We start from the raw sequence: 22,276 nt of genomic DNA, 5'->3' as shown, positions 1-22,276 counted from the left end.
CAGGCAGAAATTACAACGCAAAGATTAGTGTGAATAGTACTGCTGTGACAATGGCGTGAAGAATATTCTTGTCTCTGCCATATCCTTGAAGTATAAGAAAGATGTACTTTTTTGTCACTTCGCATGAAGGTGGTAAATTTCAGTAAAGTTGGTATGTGAAAAACTATGGGGTTGAACCTCTCGGCAAAGCTTCCCTCTATCTCTACTTCCTCCTCCCCCACCCCTCCCCGGGACTGGAAAGCAGCCCGAGTGGCGCGGGATTGTTCTTGTCATATCCGGTCCGCGAGAAGAATGGGACGGAAGTGATGTTGCACTACACAAGTTTGCGAGCGTGAAGCCAACGAAGTCTACACCGGCAAAGCTGTTGCTCGGTGGATACTTATCGCTAAAAGCTTAAGTTCGCAGAAACGGCTTTCAGTTTGGGTTAAAGTTGGGAACTTCGAGTTCCCCTGCTTTTTTCCAGCAAAGTCATGACGGCAACTGCGCAGCAATGAGTGTTCTAGTCATATTACCTTGTAATTTACCAGTTAACTCATATTCATTTATTAAACGTTTTCAATGACAAGCTAACTTCTTTCCAGGGATCTGGACTACCGTTCTAGTCTACTCACAGTCCTCTGCCTTTGATGGCACTCAGTTTCTTTGTGTTGTTTCTCTCCGCTTTCTACTTTATACAATTTTTCGCAATAGAATTTCCAGACACGAATTTCGAATTATTCTTGTTGTCTCGTAAAACCCAAACCTGCCAAAGAATATGTCAATCTCCCCAACCAATCGTAACAAACGTAAACAGAGCAATGAACCAATCAGGACTCGAAGCAAATACGTAAACCGGCGCCAGGCGCGGGAAAAACGTGCGAACGAGGCACTATTGGTTTTTGGCTTCAATTCCAATTGGTTTACAAGAAGCTCAATTACATAGCCAGGCAGAGCATCCTGATTAGAAGCTTACTCCACACAGTCTCTCCACGATGATGGCCTGAGGGGAAGGGGTTGAGGGGGGCGGGGTTATGACTAAATCATTCAGCCAGCTTTAGTTAATAACTTTTCTTTCCCCCTCTTCTTTACTGGGTTTTCCCCACTGGCTGTAACTTGAATGGTTTTCTCCTCCCCGTTATCATCTATGCTGCCTTCGTTCATTTTACTTTGCATGTGTCTATAGAAGGATCTTGTACTTTTCCGCTCTAGGTACTCTGTTTATAACCAAGCGTCCATCATATGACAGCGACGCAAACACCCAGGGATCAGCGGTAGACCACTCTACAGCATACACACTGTCCTCGTGCTCGTCAAACGTTGCTATGACTCCGTCTTTGGTGGGCTCGAGGGACCTTGAAACAAAAGCAAGGGAAAAAGAAAGAGGTTTTAATATTTGAGGGTATACACAATAACCACAATGCCTTTCATTTCATTTTTATTTTTTTTTTTGTCGCATTTTGCTAGTGTCTTAGCCATTGATTAGATGCTCCTTGTGATGTACAGAGTTTGGCCTAAAAAAGACAGGAACAAGTTTATTTTTTTTGCATCAAATAGCGGTCCGTGGGATAAGGCCACGTTTTTCTTGCATTTCCAGTTTCTAGGGAAAATTCCTCTAGAAGACCAGGAAAAAGAAATCAAACGAATTCTTGAAGGAACAATCCATCATCTGTTGTTGTGCATTTTGGAGATGAAAATGCCAGAACTTGAAAAAGTTAGTCTAACCCATTCTGACCCAGTCCATCTATGGTTAGAGATTACTCATCAACAGTTTTCGTACACTGGAGTGGAAAGTGGAAATTTACAATAAAATTGGACCATTATTTTTAAGTTTCTGTTAAAACAAGAACGTTTTGGGGCTTCTGAAATGACACCAAATCTACAAGACACTTCCCCTACTGAAATATATGATGAGAATTTACACGAGAAAGAAGAAGAATATTTTTACGTTGATAACTGACCCCTTGTCTTGTCCTCCTTCGTCTTCATCTTCCTCATCCAGATGACCAAACGGCTCAGATGACAAAGAAACAATGTTGTTGAGAATCACTCGACTGTCGCTGCTTGATGACAAAAGGAGCTGGTCATGAAAATGATTGTATCGCACACTCCACACCCTGAAATCAAAAACATAAGTTGGGTCTAACTTTTACATCTGTAAATGAAAGTTCAGTTTGTCAGAGCATTAATTTAATGAGAGGTGCACAAAGGGTTTTAGTTTGACTCTGATGCACTCCCATGTTTGGCACAAGCTGATCAGACTTCAACTACGTAAAAAGATGATCAATGGTAAAAAAAATTGTGAAAATTTAGACAGAACATTTAAAGGGCCCTAGTCAGCCACACCTTTGTTTTTGTTTATATGCGAGAGTTTGGCAATTATATTTAATTCGGAGCATGTCGAAGTGAATGAAATCACTGTGAAACTACTAAAGATAATGAAACATACTTTCAGGAACACAACTTACAGTAAAGCAATAAGATTTCGCTTCACCATGCAATAACAATAATTTCGATGGCATCAAAAATGGCGGAGGCTGACTAGGGTCCTTTAAGAACAGGACCGTATGATGGACTTACCAGTGTGAATGATCTTGTAACACCATTAGAGAGCTGTTGGTGTTTCTTGTGTCCCAGAATCGTACCTTGCAATCATCACCACAGCTTACCAGCATGTACTGCTTGTTTGGGTTAAAGTCTAGATCTCTCACTAGTTGGTTGTGTGCATTCTCTATAGTATACACAGACCTACCAATAGGACAAAACCTTACACTCAACAGTCTGTCAAATTCCCCACAGGCACACTACATCATCACGGGCGCAACAAGTATCGTCTTACAAGACAACGCTCTGCCTACTACTACGATATCATAACTCTTCAAACAAATGATGCTCAAACTTCTAAAATCTTTTTGAGACTGAAATACCAAAACTGTAGTCCAAAATGGTCAAAATAGAGATGTTTTGTTACCAGAATGACTCAAAGTGATGCCTGTTGAGGAGGGAAGGGGGGTGTAGAAAGAGGTACACCCCTCTTCAGGGGCTTACAGTGTTAATGAACAATGCAGCAATATTTCTCAACAACGCGTTACTCAATACTAGTGAGGTACTGGCAGCCTATTGCCGAAAACATGGAGGTAGCTAACATTTTATGGACTAGACTTCATCAAAGGCACTATACCAATATTATTAATTTTATTCTCCATTTAGCTTCATGCTGTCTTAGGTTGACAATGACAATCTTTAACAAGGAAGCCTCTATCACAAATACTGTGGTTTTCAAGAAGGTCCTAGATATTAGTGCGCAACAAGGTTGACTTAGGAGTCTGATAAAAAAAGGTTAATTCACTGACCTCATGGTCCTGACGTCCCATCCTTTGATTGTTGTATCATTGGCTGTGGCAATCTGGGAACCACTGTGATGAGTGTTCCATCGACCTGCAGTGAACTTGGGTTGACCTTTGCCCTCTAGTCGAGCTGAGTCAATGGACTGTGTGGTAAAACAGTTTAAGGACTTTTCAGTCTGTTACCATGGATACACAGCAACTCTTCAATCCAACAGGGGACATGAAATGGCACAGTGGTGAGTCAGTCAGAGCACTCCCCTCCAAACAACAAGGACTGGGCTCAGATCCTAGACTTGGCATCATAGGTTGCAAATGTTGGCTCTTGTCCTTGCTTCTTGAAGTACAAGTGCACATGATTCTAACTTTTGAGTCTGTGGATGGAATCCTAAAGTGTGACCATTCAAATGAAAGCTACTGAGCAGTACTTTCCTGTGGTGCTGTTTATTATGCTGTACAAGGTGGTTCTTACTTTTGAGTTCATTGATGAAATCCTAAAGTGTGACCATTCAAATGAAAGCTACTGAGCAGTGCTTTCCTGTGGTGCAGTTTATCATACTGTACAAGGTGGTTCTTACTTTTGAGTTCATTGATGAAATCCTAAAGTGTGACCATTCATATGAAAGTACGGAGTAGTACAAGTTTTTGGTGGTGTTGTTATGCTGTATGAGGTGGTTGCAACTTTTGAGTCTGTGGATGAAATCCTAAAGTTCAACCATTCATGTGAAAGCTATTTTAAATGAATTTAGCAATTTTTATAACATTTAAAGATTCAAAATTAATAATTTTGTTTTTAGAAAAAAAAAATGTTATTGGCCGTTATTTTAACTTGTTTCTGAATATTTTGCTTTATTTCCTGACAACACACCTCTGCTGTTGAGGCACTTCTATCAAGGTCCCATAACTCCAGATGCTGTTCACATACAGTTACAACTTGATTCCCATTCCCAGAAGGATTCCACAACACACTGGCAAAAAAGATAAAAAGTGTCCTGTATAAAAGCAGTGTCATTTCACAACCCAGTGTCATCTTCAATTGCACACTTACTTAGTTATAACATGTATGGTAACGGTTGATTGGGTCATAATTTTGCCATTAGATATTAAATACTACTCCCAACATCCCAACATTGATTTTAATACTTAAAAAAAGATAAGATATCCCAATTTTTGCAGTGTTATTTTCATTTCATATCCAGCCTATAAAATCTGTTTTATCCCCCATCCCACATTATTTAGGGCCCCATCACTTATTGTTACATCCAAACTTCTAATGAAGCACACCAACCTTCTCATATTTTCCTGCTTATTGTCAAATGTGCAAATCAGCTGCAGTGATCGAGAATGCCCGCTCCCTGGGGAGATGCCTGGGGAGTCCAGACTGGGGGGCTCGTTATCATCTACTGGCGGAATTCTCCAAAGAGCCCCTTGGATTTCAGCCTTGGAGTCAGAAACTGTATTAAGGATTCAAGAAGAAAGATTAACGCAAACGTTGAGTCTGCAAAGCCCTTCATCCTGCTTTACTGGCTCTTTTTCTGCATATTGGTTGATATTGTATTTTTATCAGAATGGAAGTTTCTAAACAAATAAACAAATAGAAGCATAAAGACAAGGCTGAGTTGAGAGGAATCCATCCTTGATTGAAACCACAGATTTTTTACAAGACAAGATAGAATACAAAGAATTAAGCAGTCCTTGGTTCTCACCTTTGTTGTAACATGTTGCCAAGATGTTTTTGTCAGTTGGGCTTGTATTCATGGACCTAATGAATCAATTACATTGCTTCTTATATGCCTATCAATTCAAAACTTCAGCATCCCCCTCCGGGCCATCTCCACTCAGCATTCAAACTTTTTAAGATTGGCTTGTTCAAATTGCTGCCTCCTATTACCAAAAAGCCATTCATGACAAATACCCTACCCTTAAGTTCCCCAAGGCCTCTCCATGAGGACAAATTTTCGGCTTCAGCCAATCACTGCAATCACTGTTCGTGCTTTGAAGACAGTGATAAAACTATTTTGGTTGCAATGGTGAAATCCTGTCCTTGAAAAATTCCTCAACTCCCAAAAACTACGAAAAATCCGATCGCAAATGCTGCTAAACCAAAAGAATATCTGGTTTAAATTCCCCACCTCGATCACATTTCCCACCCCTTGGGCAAGGTACATGGTCAACAGGATATATCCAGTGTGAGGGTGGGGGGATCTAAAAGGTTCCAATTTATCAGCGCATTTTTTCTGAAATTACGGAACATTCACTGGCTAAACTTCAGACTTTCTGTGAGATTTGAAAATAAATCCAGACTTTGTAAGACTAGCTAGAGTCCTTTTTTGGAGGTTGGACTCACTGTACTTTATTAGGAGCAATGTAAACGTTAAAATATTATTCTAGACTTACCATATTTCTCCTGCTGAATGCATGAACACATTTTTATTTATCACATTGCTTTCATCGTCAAAGTCTATCAGATGTATCTGAAATTTGCAAAAACGCATAATGATGCGCAACTGGTAGGAAAGAGAACTTAATTTCTGAAATTTATCATGTCCTTGGCCTCCTCACCTGGTTATCAAATTTTAGAGACTGTGTACCAACAATAAACCTGATCACATCAGTTTCTGCGTGCTGAGGAACAAGTGCTCGAGCCTACAGATCAAATAAGCGCAGAGGTAAGTATAGAAAGTGAAAAATGTCTTTTTACCCTTCTCCTTGTCACTGAACTCATATATATCATATCGTTTTTTTAAGTTTTTACCATCGATGTCATCAAGCAATCAAGACATAAATATAACATTTGATTTTTGCTCGCCTTTTCTTCCAAAAGTCATATTTCTCCTTTTCCCTTTCCCAACTAAAAATAAACCTTCTGTAAATGATATCCCTTTTCTTATGTCAAAAATCAGACGCAGAATAACTCACAACTTACATTTAACTCTAAGCCATAAATAACTGGGGAATCGTCCTCCATTTTGTTTTCTGGCGGATACCGCTGCAGTCCGCGGTCCCATGTCAATTCCAGTCTCCACTCATGCTGAAGGACAGAACGCCTGTCACAAAATGCTGCACCCCCATACCGTGTTTATTCAAGACACGCAAGCTGTCCCGTGATATTTTTGGAGAGAATCCATCTCCTACAGTAGCTAGTCACCTCTTTCTTTTCCACCATGTCTTCCTTTGCACCGCCGAGTAAAAAAGCAAGACGATCGCGCAGTAATGGTGCAGCAGCAGACAGCGAAGGGGAATTTTTTCCAGGTGGAGGAATTTTTTAGCTCGTACGCGTGAAGTTTGTTCTGGGCCGATATCCCAGCGTTGAATGCTCATACAGGGTGTGGTATTAATTTGTCTGAATCTTGGATGCTCGCTTCTTTTCTCGTAGGAATAAATAAAATTGAGTACAATCCTGATGCAGGAGCGGGTGATAATCTATGCTTCAAGCACTATGATGCTAACGAGGTAAGTAGAACTGGCTGCTTAGATGCTTCACTTTATCGGTCCCCATCAGCTAGCGCTCCCTTATCAAATTACTGAGTCATATTTAAAAGTATTTACTTAAATCTTCATTTCCGTTCGTGAAAATGAAATGACTTATTTTAAATTTAGATCGTAGAACTAGATTATTACAGAAAAGTTTAGTAGAATTGAGAAATTTTGTACTAAAAATCCATATTAAATTTATTAAGCGAAAGAAGTTCCTTTAAAGTTATCATATATCAACAGGTGGTTATGGGGAAGACGATGGAGGACTGGTGTCGATTTTCTGTTTGTTTCTGGCACACATTTCGAGGCACAGGTACGTGGGCATACTTCATATTGGCCTGAGAAAGACAAAACGATTTTTAGTCTTGTTCTGAAAAAGGTATCAAACTGCATACGTTTTGGAATAGCATAGGATCCGAGGTCCAACTTCAACTTCACTTTATTCGTTTAAAATAAATAATTATTTTTAGTTGCAATGGAGTGGCCCACAGATAGTGGTTGTTAATAATCTAGGCAGACCAGTCGTGCATCAACAGTATCGTTTCCAAGGGTTTTTCATCTCCCATAGGGCCTGGAAACAAGGTTAATACAGAAGGATTATTATTGAAGGTGGCACAGAGATGAGAAAAAGTCAGCAACTGGGGTAACCCCCAGGCTTTATGTTAAGGTCATATTTTGTCCAGTTGCGTGCTTCAATTTAAAAGGCACTGTCTCCTTTGTCTCCAAGACCTAACAAGTTGCTAGGATTAAGCCGGGTCTACACAAGCGATTTTTTGCTTGTGCAGGTGATGCGATTTTTTCAAATTTTGTCGCGTCGCCAGCACAAGATGAAAATCGCAAGTGTAGCCACCCCTGAACTGGTGACACAACAGGTGAAAAAATCGCAAGAAAAAAGTTACCAGAATTGAAATTTTCGCAACAAAATCACAGAGAGAGTCGCCTGTGTAGCCACCCTGCAACATTCTGCCCACGCTTGTGATGCGACTAAAGAGTATTTAGCCAATGAAATTTCTGTCAGAAGTTGATGGTAAAATCCCCGTTCCTATCTCCTTGTGAGCCATGGACGGACCCACGTTGACCTTTTCTTTTCTTCTTCTGCCATTATTGTCAAGAAGAGTGGATAAAACAAAATCCTTGTCCAAAGGGCCACTCGCCATTTTTTGTCTATAGTTTCCAGGGGTGAGTTGTATAAAATGTAACGTTTGGCGTAACTGCTAATGCCAGACATTCATCCCTGTCACATTCAGTATTTTAACATCTGACGATAGCATTTATGCCCACCGTTAAGTTTTATGCAACTCGTCCCAGGTGTCTTGAAGTATGCGATTCTCTCAGCTTTCAATTTGTCGCCAAACTCCCTAGAATTTGTCACTCTGGTAGCCACCCTCTCGTGCTGGCGACGCGACAAAATTTGAAAAAATCGCTCGTGTAGCTGTGGCTTTAATTAGTGATACAGTCCACAGCATGGATTAACATCAAACCGATGGATCCAAGATCAAGTACAAACACCCCTGGTTACTTCATGTCAGAGAAATTAACAGGCATGTTGTCTATGAAAAGCCATTATGCAACTCTACCTCTACCCGAGCCCTCACCCTTATACAAAAAGAGTGTATATTATTTATGTAGCTTTTCTTGGCCAAAAAGTCAGAAAAAAACATTCCAAACTTGCCCATCTGTAACTGGTACTGCAGATTTTGTGCACTAGACCCTAGGAGGAATTGAATCTTTTTGTACCAATGGTTAGTTTACTAGGAATGTTGTCTCTGCTTTAATGTAGTGATGGTATCATGCTATCAAACACTTCGAAATTGAGCCATTAGGCAAAAAACAAGTATGGATCCACATTTAACACACAGAATCTACAGTACATGCTAAAACTGGGCAAGTATGAGATGTTTTCTAACCTTAAGCCAAAAAAAATAAGTGCTTTACCCCCTTTTTGCAGGAAACCTGTCAACGTCAATTTCATCTTTTCACAGGTGCTGATCCTTTTGGTTTTCCTACAATTTCAAGACACTGGGATGATGGCAGCAACAGCTTAGAAAATGCAAAAAGGAGACTGCGAGCAGCTTTTGAATTTTTTGAGAAACTTGGCGTGAAATATTACACCTTCCATGACAGGTAACTGTAGGATAGGATTTTACTGTGTCTGTAGAATCTGCTAAAAAATCAATCACCAACATGTCAAGTTGTCTTCTATCTGTAAATGGTTTGAACCCAGGAGTCATGTCATAAGTACATAAATCATGATCATCCACTGAGGTGAGTGAACATGTAGTCCTGATAAGGACTGTTTGTGATGAATTTGACTGACGTTTCGACAACCTAAGCAGAAGTCATCTTCAGAGTCAAAATGACTTCCGCTCAGGTTGTCGAAACATTAGTCAAAGTCACCACAAACAGTCCTTATCAGGACTACACTCATCTGGATGATCATAATTTACGTACTTATTTCTTCTATCTATAAAATTTGGCCGTAAATAAACATCATTGGGATGTTCAACAGGTAACCAGAAGAGGTATTCCCATATAAAAGTGATGGTGTGGGGATGGGGGAAAATCCTGTTTTGGTACCATTTTTTTAAAGTATGAAATCATTCCATCTCTTTAATATCTTTTTTGGATCAAGATGAGGTCAATCATCAGAGCTCACAAAAAAGAAAAAGCTTTTGAAGTTGCTTGTTATAACCATAGTTTCAGGGTTACCTTGAAAGTCATACATGTTCAGGGGAAGTTTTATTTGGTGACCTGATGATTTACAAAAAAAAGTGATTTCTATTGTGTGATGGCTGATGAGGGCGCAGCTCGAATCAGCTATCAGGCAATAGAAATCGAGAGCGAATAATCTAATAATTGTTTTAGTATAAATCTACTAGCTGTGCAAAACTAAACAAGTAAATTATCTATATCCTCATAGCAGACACTTTGAAAATGCAATGAAGTGGCCACCATTTTGCTGAAAATCGCTACTCACTATCTATCACAGAATAGATAGCGAGTAGCATTAAGCCAATCAGAGAACAGCATTCGTGATAGAACGCTAGTAGATTTATACTAATAATAATTAGTAGAAATGAAAGGAAAGTTAATTCTTATTTTTTATGCACACCTGGCATTCTTAGAGACATTGCCCCTGAAGGAGATAACTTGAAAGAAACAAATGCCAATCTTGATGAGTTAACTGACCTCGCCCTTGAGCTGCAGGAAAAGACTGGTGTCAAGCTGCTCTGGGCGACATGTAACCTTTTTGCCAACCCAAGGTAATTATGTAATATTATATTACTTTGGAAATACAATGAACTTAAAATTAACTTTGAAATGAACACAATTCATGAAAAACTTGTTTATACATAATCATTCAAATTATGCTTACCTTACTGCATTAAAATAAATGTACTGCAACCCACAAGTATCCTAGGCTAAACATGACGGGCTGCTCATCTGAAACTCATGGTATTGTTTGTCAAAAATCTTGATCAAAAATTAAGTAGTTGAGAACTTTTTTTTCAGGGGAAAAATTGCTTAACAAGGTTGTTTCTAAAACATCAGGTCAAATATAGGGGAATTTTGAGACTGATATCAGACATACTGGTGAAAAGTGAATGGTGAAAACTGAATGCATGACTCTGCACTTACAAAAAAAAAAAAACAGAACAATCTGGCAGGCGGGGGAGGGGTGGGGGGTCCTGAAACACCAACAACTAACACACAATTAGGATTGCATTCAAAAACCTTAAAGACAAATGATTTTTTTATTAATGATGGACTGTACATATCAACAGGTACATGAATGGAGCAGCATCAAACCCTGACGCTCATGCATTTGCTCATGCTGCAGCACAAGTGAAGAAAGGACTGGAGATTGCTAAAAAACTTGGAGCAGAAAACTTTGGTACATTTGTTTGTTCAATTTTTTTTTCAATTCTTGTTCTCTTTTGCTCTCTTTGACAGTTTGTTTTTTTCTTTTTGCTGGAGCAGCTGACAATAATATTCCACATTGTTCTGTAGTGAAACCACCTCCCCCACCCCAATGACCACCCATTAATACAGTGACCCAGTTCACTGTTAAAGACTCTTAAATCCCCCCTTAGATTCAACACATTTTTATGGCCAATCGCTGATAAATAAATGTTAATTTTAATGGAGTTTCCACTGAACATAATGTATACACTCGATTGCAAAAACGTTGACACCTAAACCGTGAACGATGAGACCCAACCGTTTTATGGGTATGAGTGTACTAAATTTATTTGCATAATATTCTATTCTCGTGCGACAGTTGATGACCAAAATTAGCTGCACGTGGTGAACGATGGAAACTGTCCAAGCTTTCCATTAAGTGTCCAAGTTGGTCAACAACGGCCAATTTGAGTGATATATAATTATACAATTCGCGATTTGCGTAAGTTCAAAACAGGCAATGAGCTTAAGCAATATTTGGTAGAAAATTATTCATATTTGGAAGAATTAAGTCAGCACTGTATTTTTTATTGCAAAGAATGAGAATGGTAATTATTGATTATGGAAATGAGGTTATTGTTTAAACGCTTTCGACAAACCCATTGGGTCTCATCGTTCATGGTTTATGCTTTTTAGGTGCCAATGTTTTTGCACTCGAGTGTATGTTGTGGATTATTTTATTTTATATTTATTTATTTTTATTACTTTTTTTGGTTTAATTTTTTTTTAAACCAGTTTAATTCTTGTTTTCCTTTGTGCAGTATTCATTACCATAATCCAAGACAAAAGGAAATAAAAAATCAAACTGGTTTGAAAATTTTTGAAATAAAAAAAATTTTGAATCACAACATATACCAGCCACACTAGAAAAAATTTAGTTAATTACTTACAATAAAATTTTTTGTCAAATAGAAAATTACGTGTAAAATGAGTGGTTTGCCCTAATCCTTACTCTGTCTTCTTAGCAAATTTTTGTCATGAACAATATTTAACTCTTATTACCGGTATACGTGTATATGAGCTTGATTTCCAGTTGTGTCAGGTGAACTGAACCATCGTCTAAACTCCTCTGAGAGGAAGAGACAACCATATTTATTAGAAAGCAGCAAAAATCAAGTCTTAATTATTTTATGTGTAAATGATGCTAATATTATTATTTTATAACTTTGTACTAATTATCATGATTACACTTCTTATTGTTAAATGTATTTTACAGTTTTCTGGGGTGGACGCGAAGGCTACCACACTTTACTGAACACAGATGTCAGAAGAGAACTTGATCATATGGGGAGCTTCTTCCAGATGGTTGTAGGTAGGTTCATAGCCACGTGCCGCAGATGGAATCAGGGTTCCTGCTACTCCTTGAAAAGCCCTGGGATTTAATTTTAGATTTCAAGGGCACTTTAAACGCCCTTGAAAAGAAGAATTTTTGCTGAAAGTGCTTGAAAATAATGAATTAAACTCCTTGAATTTTTGTTTGGATGGGAAATAATGTATGGTTGTATCAAAGTATTTAACAGGGATTGAGCACAGATTTCAAAATTGGGGGCAGATTATATCCGGGGGAGCTCTTTTAAAGTTGCTATTGACCAATGAAAACATTTTGAAACATAGTGCAAGATAAAGTAAACTTGCTTTGAATAGTCTCCTTGAAAACTCAGTTTTTAATGCTTGAATACTCCATGAATTTTGTGTTCCCAAAACCAGCATGCACTATGTGGAATCAATCGCTGATAAATACCGTCTGTGGATTAGCGCCCAAATCCCAGGATTTGGGTGCTAATTAGCAGGCGGTATTTACCAGCGGTTGATTCTGTCTGGGGTGCAGGCTAGTAGGTTCACTACACACTATAACATTCCCATTGAGTTTAAAATAAACAGCACTATGTCCCAGTTTATGTGGAACTTATAGCTGCTGTACGAGGCTTTTTTAATCTACTTTTGCGCAATGAAAATACCAAGAAGTTGTTTTCTTTACTGAAAACAGTTTTACTGAGGATCCTCCATTGTTAATCCTCCACTTGACTGTTAAATCTTTGTATCTTTTAGCAACATCAAGTCAATGGCAGCATATTTGTGCCAATAACTGGACACGCTCATTCAAAACTTTAAATCAAGTTATATTTAACTGGTATTATATTGTCAATTATTCATTTTCAGACTACAAGAAGAAGATAGGATTTACTGGCCAGTTGCTGATTGAACCCAAACCAAAAGAACCAACTAAACATCAATATGACTATGGTAAAAATAAGATGCTCTTTTGGTGATCACTGTTCATGATTAAAATTGGTAAAAAGGGGCTTAAAAATGATCTAAAAAACTTAATAAAAAGTTTCACAAATTTTCAAACTGTATATCTGGTTCTTCTTCTTGTCCCCCGAAGAAGAACCAGAGATACAGTTTGAAAATTTGGGAAACTTTTTAAGTTTTTTAGATCAGTTTTAAGCCCCTTTTTACCAATTTCAATATGGTAATTAAATAAACAAGAAAGCATTTTTATGCGCCACTGGCAATACTTTCAAGCCTTGTTAAGCACCAATACCTTGGCTAGTTTTGATAGACATTCTGAAGGCAGTGCTCAAAGAAAACTTGTAAGGAAATTAATTGTTAACCTAGCGACTATGAACAGGTTCTCTAGCAGGGAAAAATGTGTTAAAGAAAGACAGCTTGTCAGTCTTAAGCTGACAAGCTTAAGACTGACAAGCTGTCTTTGTAGTATTCTTACTTTGTAGAGATGTCACTTTAAGCCACATCCTACAAGCATCTCATATGTGTTGTCTTTCTGTCCTGCTCTATTTCCAATTTGTTTCATTTTCTTTCATCCTATTCCTGACCATTCTTGTTGTCACACTTCTTTTTCCTCTTTCTCTCTTTTCATCCCCCATGTCCTCCTGCCAGTTTTAACTGCCGCAATGTGTTTTCACGTATATTTAGATGCTCAGACTGTGATTGCCTTTCTTAAGACGTATGGACTGGAGGATGATTTTAAGGTCAGTTTGCTGGCGATAGTGTATACTCCACATCCTGAGTTTTCTGTTGCAGTGTGATCCCAGGTCCTAATTAAATTACCAGTTTTTAGTCTGATATTAGTGTTTATTTCACAGCTTAACATTGAGCCTAATCACACCACTCTGGCTGGACATGCCTACGAACATGATGTTATCATGGCTTCCAAGTAAGTTTCATCAATTTGACACTAATAGAGGCATCTCAAAATGTTCCAGAACCAGTGATTTTACTGCCTGCAGACAATGATTTGTTCACTCTAAGTTTAACGGTTCCGCTTACTACTCCGACCTGTTTTTTTTTTTTTTTTTTTTTTTTTTTGGCCTACTAAGCTTAAGCACTACAAAACATTTTAAAGGGCTGTGAATAATGAATAATTATTAAATAATTAGAGAATAATTAAACTAAAAGAACATGTATTAATACATAGTGCCTTTTTTGCAAGAAGTCTGGGCATGGGAAAAATTTAGCATTTCCTCTGGTAAGCAGATTTTCTTGAAGTTGATGAACACCTTTGTAGACAGTCATTTCTGGTTCATTTTTACAACGTTACACAACAGCAAGCTGAAAGGATCAACTCATTATCTGTTCTAGCACATTTTGGAAACAAAAATGCGAAAACTTGAAAAACGTTAACCTAACATTTTTCAAGTTTAAATCCATTCCGACCTATTCTGTCCTGTCTCTGGCCAAAGGCACTAATCGTCAGTGTTGTTGCACTGGGGGAAACATTTATAACAAAACTAGACAATTATATTTTTGTTTCTGTTGACAGACAAACCTTTTTGGGTTTTGAAATGACATCGAATTCTCCTGATACTTCCCCTTTAAGAGCAGTTAGTGTTTGTCACCCTCATAGAGGAGATGTTTGTTTTCCATTGCTACAAACAGGTTTGGCTTTCTTGGTTCAATTGATTCCAACACTGGTTCACCTGACCTCGGGTGGGACACAGACCAGTTCCCCATGGACATCAAAAACTGCACACTTGTCATGAAGGTTGGTACCTCCAAGCCAAGAGATGTCTGTTAAAGGAGCTGAGATGGCAAGGGGGCATTACAGCACCACAAGTATTAGAAGTTCATGATTAGTTGAAGTAATTTGCTTATATAACGCCAGAGAAGCTGAACAGTGGAACCTCCTATAAATGGACCCTTTTGGTACCATTTTTAAATGTCCACTTTTGAGGGGTATCTGCGTATTGGAGGTCAAACGTCCCTGGTGAAAATGACTGAGTGTCATGACTGAGAGTTGTCTAGTAAGGAGAAGCGTCCCCTTATGAAAGGATAAGGTTAAAGTTTCTGGCATTAATGTGTGGCTAGACACTTTCTTGAGTGCCTGCATATGAGAGCTTTACCAACCAGATGCGTCTTTCTTGGCTGTGATATTACTCATCACCAGTTTTTTACTCCATTGTAGGCCATTATTGAACAAGGTGGCCTGGCGCCTGGTGGACTAAACTTTGACTGCAAAATTCGCCGTGAATCCACAGATCTGGAAGACATGTTTATAGCTCACATCGGTAAGCTTGTCACGTTTGCTTTTAAAACGCTCCACGGAGCAACAAAGGTTTATTATTAAACTGTGGTAGGTGTTTTGACAAGAACAACAACAACGTTAATCTTTATCAGTTGAGGAAGCCGACCTCACGCAAAGTGGTGTACAGTAGGGCCCTCAAAAAGAAAAATTACAAAATAAAATAAAAGAAAGTTCAATGAGTAGCAAATAAATAGAAAACATTTAACTGACGTAGCAAATAAGAGTAAATTAATAAGAAAAGCGAAAAGAAAGTTTTTTTTCCGTATGAAAAATGAAAGAATTTGGGACGTTTGCGAGATCTAGTTTTTCCGACTCAGAAAACAGAAAGGTTGATATTGTCTGGCTACGTAGGATATAAGTTTGGCGCTTCTGGTGAGTAGAGAGCTGGAATTGGCAATTGGCTAGTGATATTTATTTGACATTTTCTGTGTACTGCAATATATTTTTGCGAAGTTCTAACATCTAACATTTAGGCAGGCAGTTGATACTTTTTGTGACATTTTATGAGGCAAAGAAATCGCTTCAAATTTCCCTTCAAATTTCATGTCTTGCGATATTCACACGTTGCTTGTATGGTAGTACCCTAGTATTGATACAGGGCGGTATCACCAGACTTTACTTACACCACGTGCTTAATTATACCCCGGTCCCCTGATCTTTTTTAGGTGCAATGGACTCTTTTGCTCGCGGACTCAAAAATGCAGCCAAGCTCATTGAAGACGGAACTTTAGATGCCTTAGTTGAAGTAAGTTTATGCTCTTGTTTGCACGCTTTTTTGTCCTTTTAACGACTTATTCAGTTTGCTCCTCCGAAAACAACAGGGATAGTTTTTCAGCGTTGCTTTTTTTGTCTTTTAACGACTTATTTGCTCCTCCGAAAACAACAGGGATAGTTTTTCAGCGTTGCTACGGTTTAGGTGATCTCAAAAGGACCCCTCTTGGTGATCTTTCGCTAAAGAAAACGCTATAGTTTTTCTTCACAATGTGATCCGAATTTCTGAGACGGGTTATGTCTTTCGAACAGGTACACAGCTTGTTTTAAACTAGCCTCCCACGGAGTCGTTTATCGGGTAGTCGTATTCTACCCTAAAAAACGACAGCGTGAGAGGCTATTCATTAACCCAGTATTTTTCTTGCTCAGAGCTGTGTGGCTCTAAATGTAAATCTTTCTAATCTTTGATCACCCGTTGCTGCTCTTACAAAAAGCGAAGAAACTTTTAATATTCCAGTATTCTTAACAGTATCTGCTTTTCTATTATTTCAGGAGCGTTACAGTAGTTTTGATAAAGGAATTGGAGCGAAAGTGGAGAAAGGAACGACTTCTTTAGAAGAACTTGAGGTATGTAAAGCATACCTTGGTATTGAAAAAAAAATCCTTAAGGACGGTGCCTACTAATACAGAGGTATTTTTGCGTAGCTTATTGCTATGCGGGAAAAGAAGATTTTGGTAAGGGCTATTGGAATCCAAAAAGAAAATTGGGGGTAACCACACATTTTTTTGGAGATAATTAAGAAACAATAATTCTAAAAAGTACTAAACTACAAAGCAATGTATGGCATTATTTATCAAATTGAAGCTTTATTATCTCTGAAAAATGCATGGTTACTTCCAGTTTCTTTTTCAATACCAAGAGCACTTGCTAAGTTCTGCTTTCTCCGCATAGCTATAAACCGCGCAAAAACATCCCTGTATTAGTTGGCACCACGCATAGGAAACCCGAGTATCTCGAGATGCTTGACATACAAGTTGAAGGAGAATTGCCTTCAGCTCGGTTCCAAAATATTACCATGCATCTGTATTTTATTAGAAACACTGAGAACATCTTATCCTTGTTTTGTTTTAGGCTTACATTATGGAACATGGAGAGCCAAAGCTTATATCTGGCAAGCAAGAGAAGTGCGAAGCAATCGTCAATTTCTTTGTGTAGAAGGTTTAATGTACCCAATCACAGTATTGAACAGGGGACAGATTGTCGAGGCCGTCTTATTAAAGTTAAGATGTATCCGAGGTATTGCTCAAAATTAACAATAGTCTATTGTCATTACAACAATAGGCTATTGTTCAGAAACAATAAAAATATATATATTAATCACATATCCTTTCATTGCCATACGCCACTCATTGGCATTCCAATCCTAGCAGTATGCAGGATGTTTGCCCCATGAACCTAGTTTAATGGCCTTAGCTTCCATGAGTCTCCTGTAGCTTAGTGGTAGAGCATCCAAACTAGTAATCGGAAGGTCTTACGTTCGACTCCTGATAGGAGCACTCGGAATTTCTTTTTCGAGTTTGCCTGTGTCATCACTGAATAATACATCATTCTCAATAATTAGGATGTATACATCTTAACTGAGGATGACTTCAAGAATCTGTTTATTGCTACAAAAACAAAACACCACCACCACCAACAACAACAATAATGTCTTCGTGTGTAAGAGAACACGCAAAATATTAGAATGAATTTTTTAACCTTTTAAATTATTACCAGAAGAAGTAAAAAAAGGCTTTTTAGACGTAATCTAAAGAATTAAAAAAAGATGGGAATGACGTCACTGTAGAGTGACTAGTCTATTTCAAATCTGTACGAATAAAGAAAACAAGGTACTCAAAATATTGTCTTGTTTCTTTAATTGACAATCGCGCTACTTAGGTATAACAGCATGAATCGTACGTGTATTAAGGGCCCGATTTACAGCCGATTAGTGAAATGAAAATCATCCCGTCGGACGAACAGGCTCAAAGAAACCGCTTCGCCAATCAAAGTTTACATCGCCCGGCCGACAAATCGATCAAACCGACAATTACTACGACTTTAAATAAGGACGGTTGGACCATTCAGATTAAGCGGCTGTTTTTTAAACTGTTTCCTCTTTTCGTAATCCGAATTCCAGCCTTCAAAATTGAGCCTGCCCCCCCCCCCCCCCTTCCCTCTCGTGCCCCTCTTAGATTTCCCCATTTTTAAATAAAATGAATGTGGCAAGGCTGTATCTTTTTTGTTATTTATCCGTACTTCATTATTTCTAGAAAGTGTTTGACTTGACAACTAGGCTACTGACCACTCAAAACTGTTCAGAGCAGATCTTGTTTGCCTTAGATTATAATAAGGAGTGAAAACTTTCCATTATAGCTAGTGCTCAGGAAACTGTCTTGGTTGACTTTTTTTAGTTTGTTTGTTTTGTTTTTCAAAATTAGCCACCACCAATTTTGCTATATGCTTTTTTTTAGTGTTCATAAGGCGATCCTAAATCTACCCACATGCACAGGTTACACCGAGATTTAAGTCTTCGACAAAGTTATTACAACTTTGCCGTCGCCTTTATTGACACCTGCCATGTTCTGTTGGTTTGTACCAATATTATATGACCCCCCTCCCCCTGCGGTACCTTTCGTTCGAGTTCCGGTTACTCCCCCACCCGAATACCCTCCCCCTCCCCCGCCGAGTATAAAGGCGAACGAGCCCCCACCGAAGCCTCCACTAGCTGTTGGACATGTCCCTCCGGTTCCCCCATTTATAAAAGACAGGGGTGGTGTTGCAAGTCCCCTGCTCCCTTCGCCATCCCCACTAATTCCTGCCCCTCCTGCTTCAAGTAACGTGGAATCGATGTTCCCGGTGTCGGCATTACAGGACCGCCCCCCACTACCCCTGGTTCCACCACACCGGCTCCCACTCTCTGTCGCCTGACCCGGGTCTCCGTCTGTGAAATTACCACGAGCTGTTCCTCCTCCCCCTCCCCCGCCAGCAATGATTAGTGGAGTGTTATCTATAAGAGTGACAAAACTTCCACCACCCCCTCCCCCTGGCATGTTACCGAAGCTGTCAGGTATGCCACCCTCTTGACCCACTAGGATTTTAAGTTTCAATCCTCGATCAAGTTGGAAAGTTCCTCTCATCCTTGCTCCTAAGCCACCTAGCCTCCAAGGAGTCGGTGGAATGGGCGGGCTCCTCTGAAACGTGCCATTAGCACCGGAACCACCTAAAGCTTCAATGACGTAGCTTCCTGTCACGGGAGCAGTCCATATTTGGATTCCGTTTTGTAAAATGACTTGACCCTCCAGCGTTGTTCCTATGTACCCGGATGTACTGTTCGGTCCATTCTCTCCTCTGGCACCCAGGGTTGTAAAAACGTATTCATGGTCTGGAGAGATCTAAAAAAAGGATTAACTTTAGAATTGCACAATACTAACGATCATGAAACTGCTCTGTGAATGTCATTAAAATGCAACGTGATGCTGACGTGAAATATCTCCCAGATCAAAAGTGCATTGGAACAGATGGATAAGAAAAATAAATATCTTATTTAAGGATAAAGTAGAATTCAATTGTCTTTGAATGTTAGAAGTAATTGGCGTTTGCTGTGGTTTTATTTCAATGACTACCCTCTGTGATTGCGCCGTTTTTTTCTCAACCATACTGAAGAAATATCAGTTATTTCGATAGTTTTTGATACTGCTCACGTGAACACTTCGAACAAGCGCAGAGTTTATTCTACTCTGTATTCCACGAAATCGTATTTTCAAACAATTAAGGTGTAATTTTTGTAATCCAAGGCATTTAACCGTTTGGCTTGTACAAAGTATTTCGTTGTGAAAGAGTTTTCTGTTTATATATATCCTGTTCACACTCTACTTCAACGGAGTATTGTATAACTAGCCTTATAAATACGCATTCTTAACTACTGTGTGATTACGTCACAATATAAGTAAGTAAGTAAGTAATCTTTATTCACGGTAAAAATTCATCAGGTCTAAAAAAATTACAGAAGTATAAAATGTTAATATCTAAGTCTAAAATACATCATATAAATAGTATGCTAATTACAATGTTAAAATTTACTTATCCTAATAAAAACCTGTTTTAAGCCATGTATATAAATGACGCTATATCGATATAGATATAAAAAAAAAGGATCGAAAGTATCGATAAATATCGCAGGGAAGAGATCACAGTCAGTGAGGCAATACTTACGTATACAGTGCTCACAAAGTGACCAAACAAGTAACCTCTCTGGTTGGAGAGCGCATTTTTGTCCGCCATGTTTATGTTTGAAACTTCCCTGTTTAACTCGCAAATTCCATTTCTGATGTTCTCGTAGTTAAAGGACGCGCAGTTTGGTCGCGCCAAGCACAAATGCGCACATGATAGGAAATCGTAACTCCGCTGTTTATGAATGCAGTGTCCCTTGAGCACGTGATCCTCTGTGGTGCTTACTGTAGATGAACGATTGGTTTCTGTTCTAATCTGGAGCCTGACTGGGGTGGTGCAAGTCGTTAAAATGAGCAGAAGTCTGATCAACAAAACCCTTAAAAAGTGACAAAGAAGCTTTAAATTTTAAGGACATTAACAGAAAAACGAGACGATTACTACCCATAATCAAGAATATTTTTGTAACAGGAGGCAAACCCGAGTTTGTTGGACCATGCCGTAATGCGCAGAATGTATGCGCACTAACAAGGATGGCAAAAATACTGTTTTGATGTACCATAAACGTCTCCTAACCACGATCAGTAAGAGCGCCTAATCGCAGGCTAAATTTTCTATAACAGAGCGAACGCTATGATTTCCGCTAAATAGTGAGGGCTAGGAAGGAAAAGGGAATAGGCGATTGTTTTGTTACTGATCATGATTTCATAGCTCTGCAAAGAACTCTGACTGGATAGCTCACATATTGATTTCATCAGTTCTGACTAAAACTGATCTGCCTTTTAATCAGTGTAAACGGAGCTGAGATTAAGTTTCTTCTGAGGTTTCGAGAGGTTTGTGCACCGCTGATGTGTGGTTTGCTAGTCAAAAGGTGACAGACCAATGGCACACAGACGGCAGCGTAACTGAAACGAGTGATTCAGAATTCAAACAATTTGTCCTACCTCGGTTGTGAATCCATACTTTTATAACTTTCTTTGGGAACAACAAACTCTGGTGATCGGTCAAGCCTGACAAGAAATCGTGGGTTTGAGTACAACACCCTGTTTCGAACCTCCCAAGAAAGACAAAATTCACTTCATTTTCTGTCAGCAGTAAACTTGATCCGATTTCTGTTTGCTAACCTAGGTGACATCTATTCTTTTGTTGTGTAAAAATGGAACTTTATCAACCTATAAAAACAGCAAAAATTTTCCAGAGCCTTAGAAACAACGCCTCATTCAAAAGAATTTTGTTTGGGTTGGGGTGAGTGTTGATTTAAATTTCAAATTTTTATTACATTCTTGATGTTCGAAATTTCAGATTTCTATTTTTCGTGCCGAGAGATTTCATATATTTACCCCGTTAAAAAAAATAAGTACCGTGAGTTTGTGTGGACGCTTATATCACGGTCTTATTTCCTATAGTTTAACTGTGGTTCATGGGTTAAAAAAAAAACATTTGCTTTGTTTATTTTTTATGTGGAAACAGTTCAAAAAGAGGTTTAACATGTTAGTTTTGTTTGCATTTAGTGATTAACTTCAGAGTAATTTCAGAATCCAAAACTCAGCCTGGGTAACAGCACAGTTCGCAGAAATGACATCAGTTAAATGGAATTACATTTGTAAAAAAAACCCGAGTTCTTGGATCGGATTCGTCATCAGATGAATTGGGTGTTTCATGTACATGTGCAACGTGAGCGGTTTAATACTGTGACATTTTTAAGCTAAAATAAGAGTTCAGAAATCACTAAATTGGCCACACTGAGAAGAAACAAATATGATTAGGAACTACATAAGATGCTGAGGAGCTGTAGCATGAAGAACTCTTTAAAACATCGGGGGAAAAACCCGTCTAGTTAAATTGGGCAGGATTTAAAACGCAACTGAGATACTCACTATTGATTTTGAGGGGCTACCATAAACGATAAGCCGACCACCTTTTTGCAAGTGCTTTTAACTCGTCAGAGTATTTTTAACCTTCTTTTAGTTAAACAATCATTTAATATTACATGTAAATTGTATTTATATTCCAAGTAAGCGTTTTATTAGACGTAAACTTGTAGTTTGC

The 22,276-nt window shown here is 38.6% G+C and overlaps 3 protein-coding genes across 4 annotated transcripts; 1 reads left to right on the top strand and 2 right to left on the bottom strand.

The window, feature by feature from the left end:
* Positions 1–508: 508 nt before the first annotated feature.
* Positions 509–6,311, bottom strand: LOC146487075 (EARP-interacting protein homolog). Its single transcript, XM_085091961.1, has 10 exons — positions 6,247–6,311; positions 5,883–5,966; positions 5,718–5,794; positions 5,027–5,082; positions 4,609–4,774; positions 4,189–4,288; positions 3,330–3,466; positions 2,557–2,724; positions 1,938–2,093; positions 509–1,331 (listed from the first exon to the last, which is right to left on the bottom strand). Exons 1-10 carry the CDS (start codon positions 6,286–6,288, stop codon positions 1,157–1,159), a joined length of 1,161 nt encoding a protein of 386 aa, XP_084948087.1. The 5' UTR covers positions 6,289–6,311; the 3' UTR covers positions 509–1,156.
* Positions 6,312–6,393: 82 nt separating this feature from the next.
* On the top strand, positions 6,394–18,576 carry LOC146487074 (uncharacterized). The gene is made up of 15 exons (XM_085091862.1): positions 6,394–6,572; positions 6,697–6,773; positions 7,038–7,110; positions 8,780–8,921; positions 9,923–10,060; positions 10,583–10,692; positions 11,977–12,072; positions 12,921–13,004; positions 13,698–13,753; positions 13,868–13,938; positions 14,661–14,766; positions 15,187–15,289; positions 15,972–16,051; positions 16,570–16,644; positions 17,150–18,576. The coding sequence occupies exons 1-15, from the start codon at positions 6,485–6,487 to the stop codon at positions 17,231–17,233; spliced, it is 1,383 nt and encodes a 460-aa protein (XP_084947988.1). The 5' UTR covers positions 6,394–6,484; the 3' UTR covers positions 17,234–18,576.
* On the bottom strand, positions 18,476–21,347 carry LOC146487073 (uncharacterized). Of its 2 annotated transcripts, none has more exons than XM_085091872.1 (3): positions 21,172–21,347; positions 20,273–20,606; positions 18,476–19,452 (listed from the first exon to the last, which is right to left on the bottom strand). In XM_085091872.1, the coding sequence occupies exons 1-3, from the start codon at positions 21,186–21,188 to the stop codon at positions 18,583–18,585; spliced, it is 1,221 nt and encodes a 406-aa protein (XP_084947998.1). In that variant the 5' UTR covers positions 21,189–21,347; the 3' UTR covers positions 18,476–18,582. The 2 variants fall into 2 exon arrangements, with proteins under 2 accessions (XP_084947998.1, XP_084948005.1); XM_085091879.1 differs by having other exon boundaries at positions 20,279–20,606.
* Positions 21,348–22,276: the final 929 nt, after the last annotated feature.

This window comes from Pavona decussata, unplaced genomic scaffold, assembly GCF_977016875.1.
Source record: "Pavona decussata unplaced genomic scaffold, jaPavDecu1.1 SCAFFOLD_19, whole genome shotgun sequence".
Lineage (NCBI taxonomy): Eukaryota > Metazoa > Cnidaria > Anthozoa > Scleractinia > Agariciidae > Pavona > Pavona decussata.
Note: the sequence above shows the minus strand (reverse complement) of the source record. Positions and strands in the feature narration are given on the sequence as shown.

Bases quoted from the DNA above. Each gene is read 5' to 3' on its own strand.
- LOC146487075 (XM_085091961.1), bottom strand. From the start codon at position 6,288: ATGGAGGACGATTCCCCAGTTATTTATGGCTTAGAGTTAAAT. The intron at 5,967-6,246 runs GTAAGTTGTGAG...TTTGATCTGTAG, and splicing joins TTTATGGCTTAGAGTTAAAT to GCTCGAGCACTTGTTCCTCA. The intron at 1,332-1,937 runs GTCAGTTATCAA...TTTTGTTTCAAG, and splicing joins GAAGGAGGACAAGACAAGGG to GTCCCTCGAGCCCACCAAAG.
- LOC146487074 (XM_085091862.1), top strand. From the start codon at position 6,485: ATGTCTTCCTTTGCACCGCCGAGTAAAAAAGCAAGACGATCGCGCAGT. The intron at 14,767-15,186 runs GTTGGTACCTCC...ACTCCATTGTAG, and splicing joins ACTGCACACTTGTCATGAAG to GCCATTATTGAACAAGGTGG. The intron at 16,645-17,149 runs GTATGTAAAGCA...GTTTTGTTTTAG, and splicing joins CTTCTTTAGAAGAACTTGAG to GCTTACATTATGGAACATGG.
- LOC146487073 (XM_085091872.1), bottom strand. The intron at 19,453-20,272 runs GTAAGTATTGCC...TCCTTTTTTTAG, and splicing joins ACTTTGTGAGCACTGTATAC to ATCTCTCCAGACCATGAATA.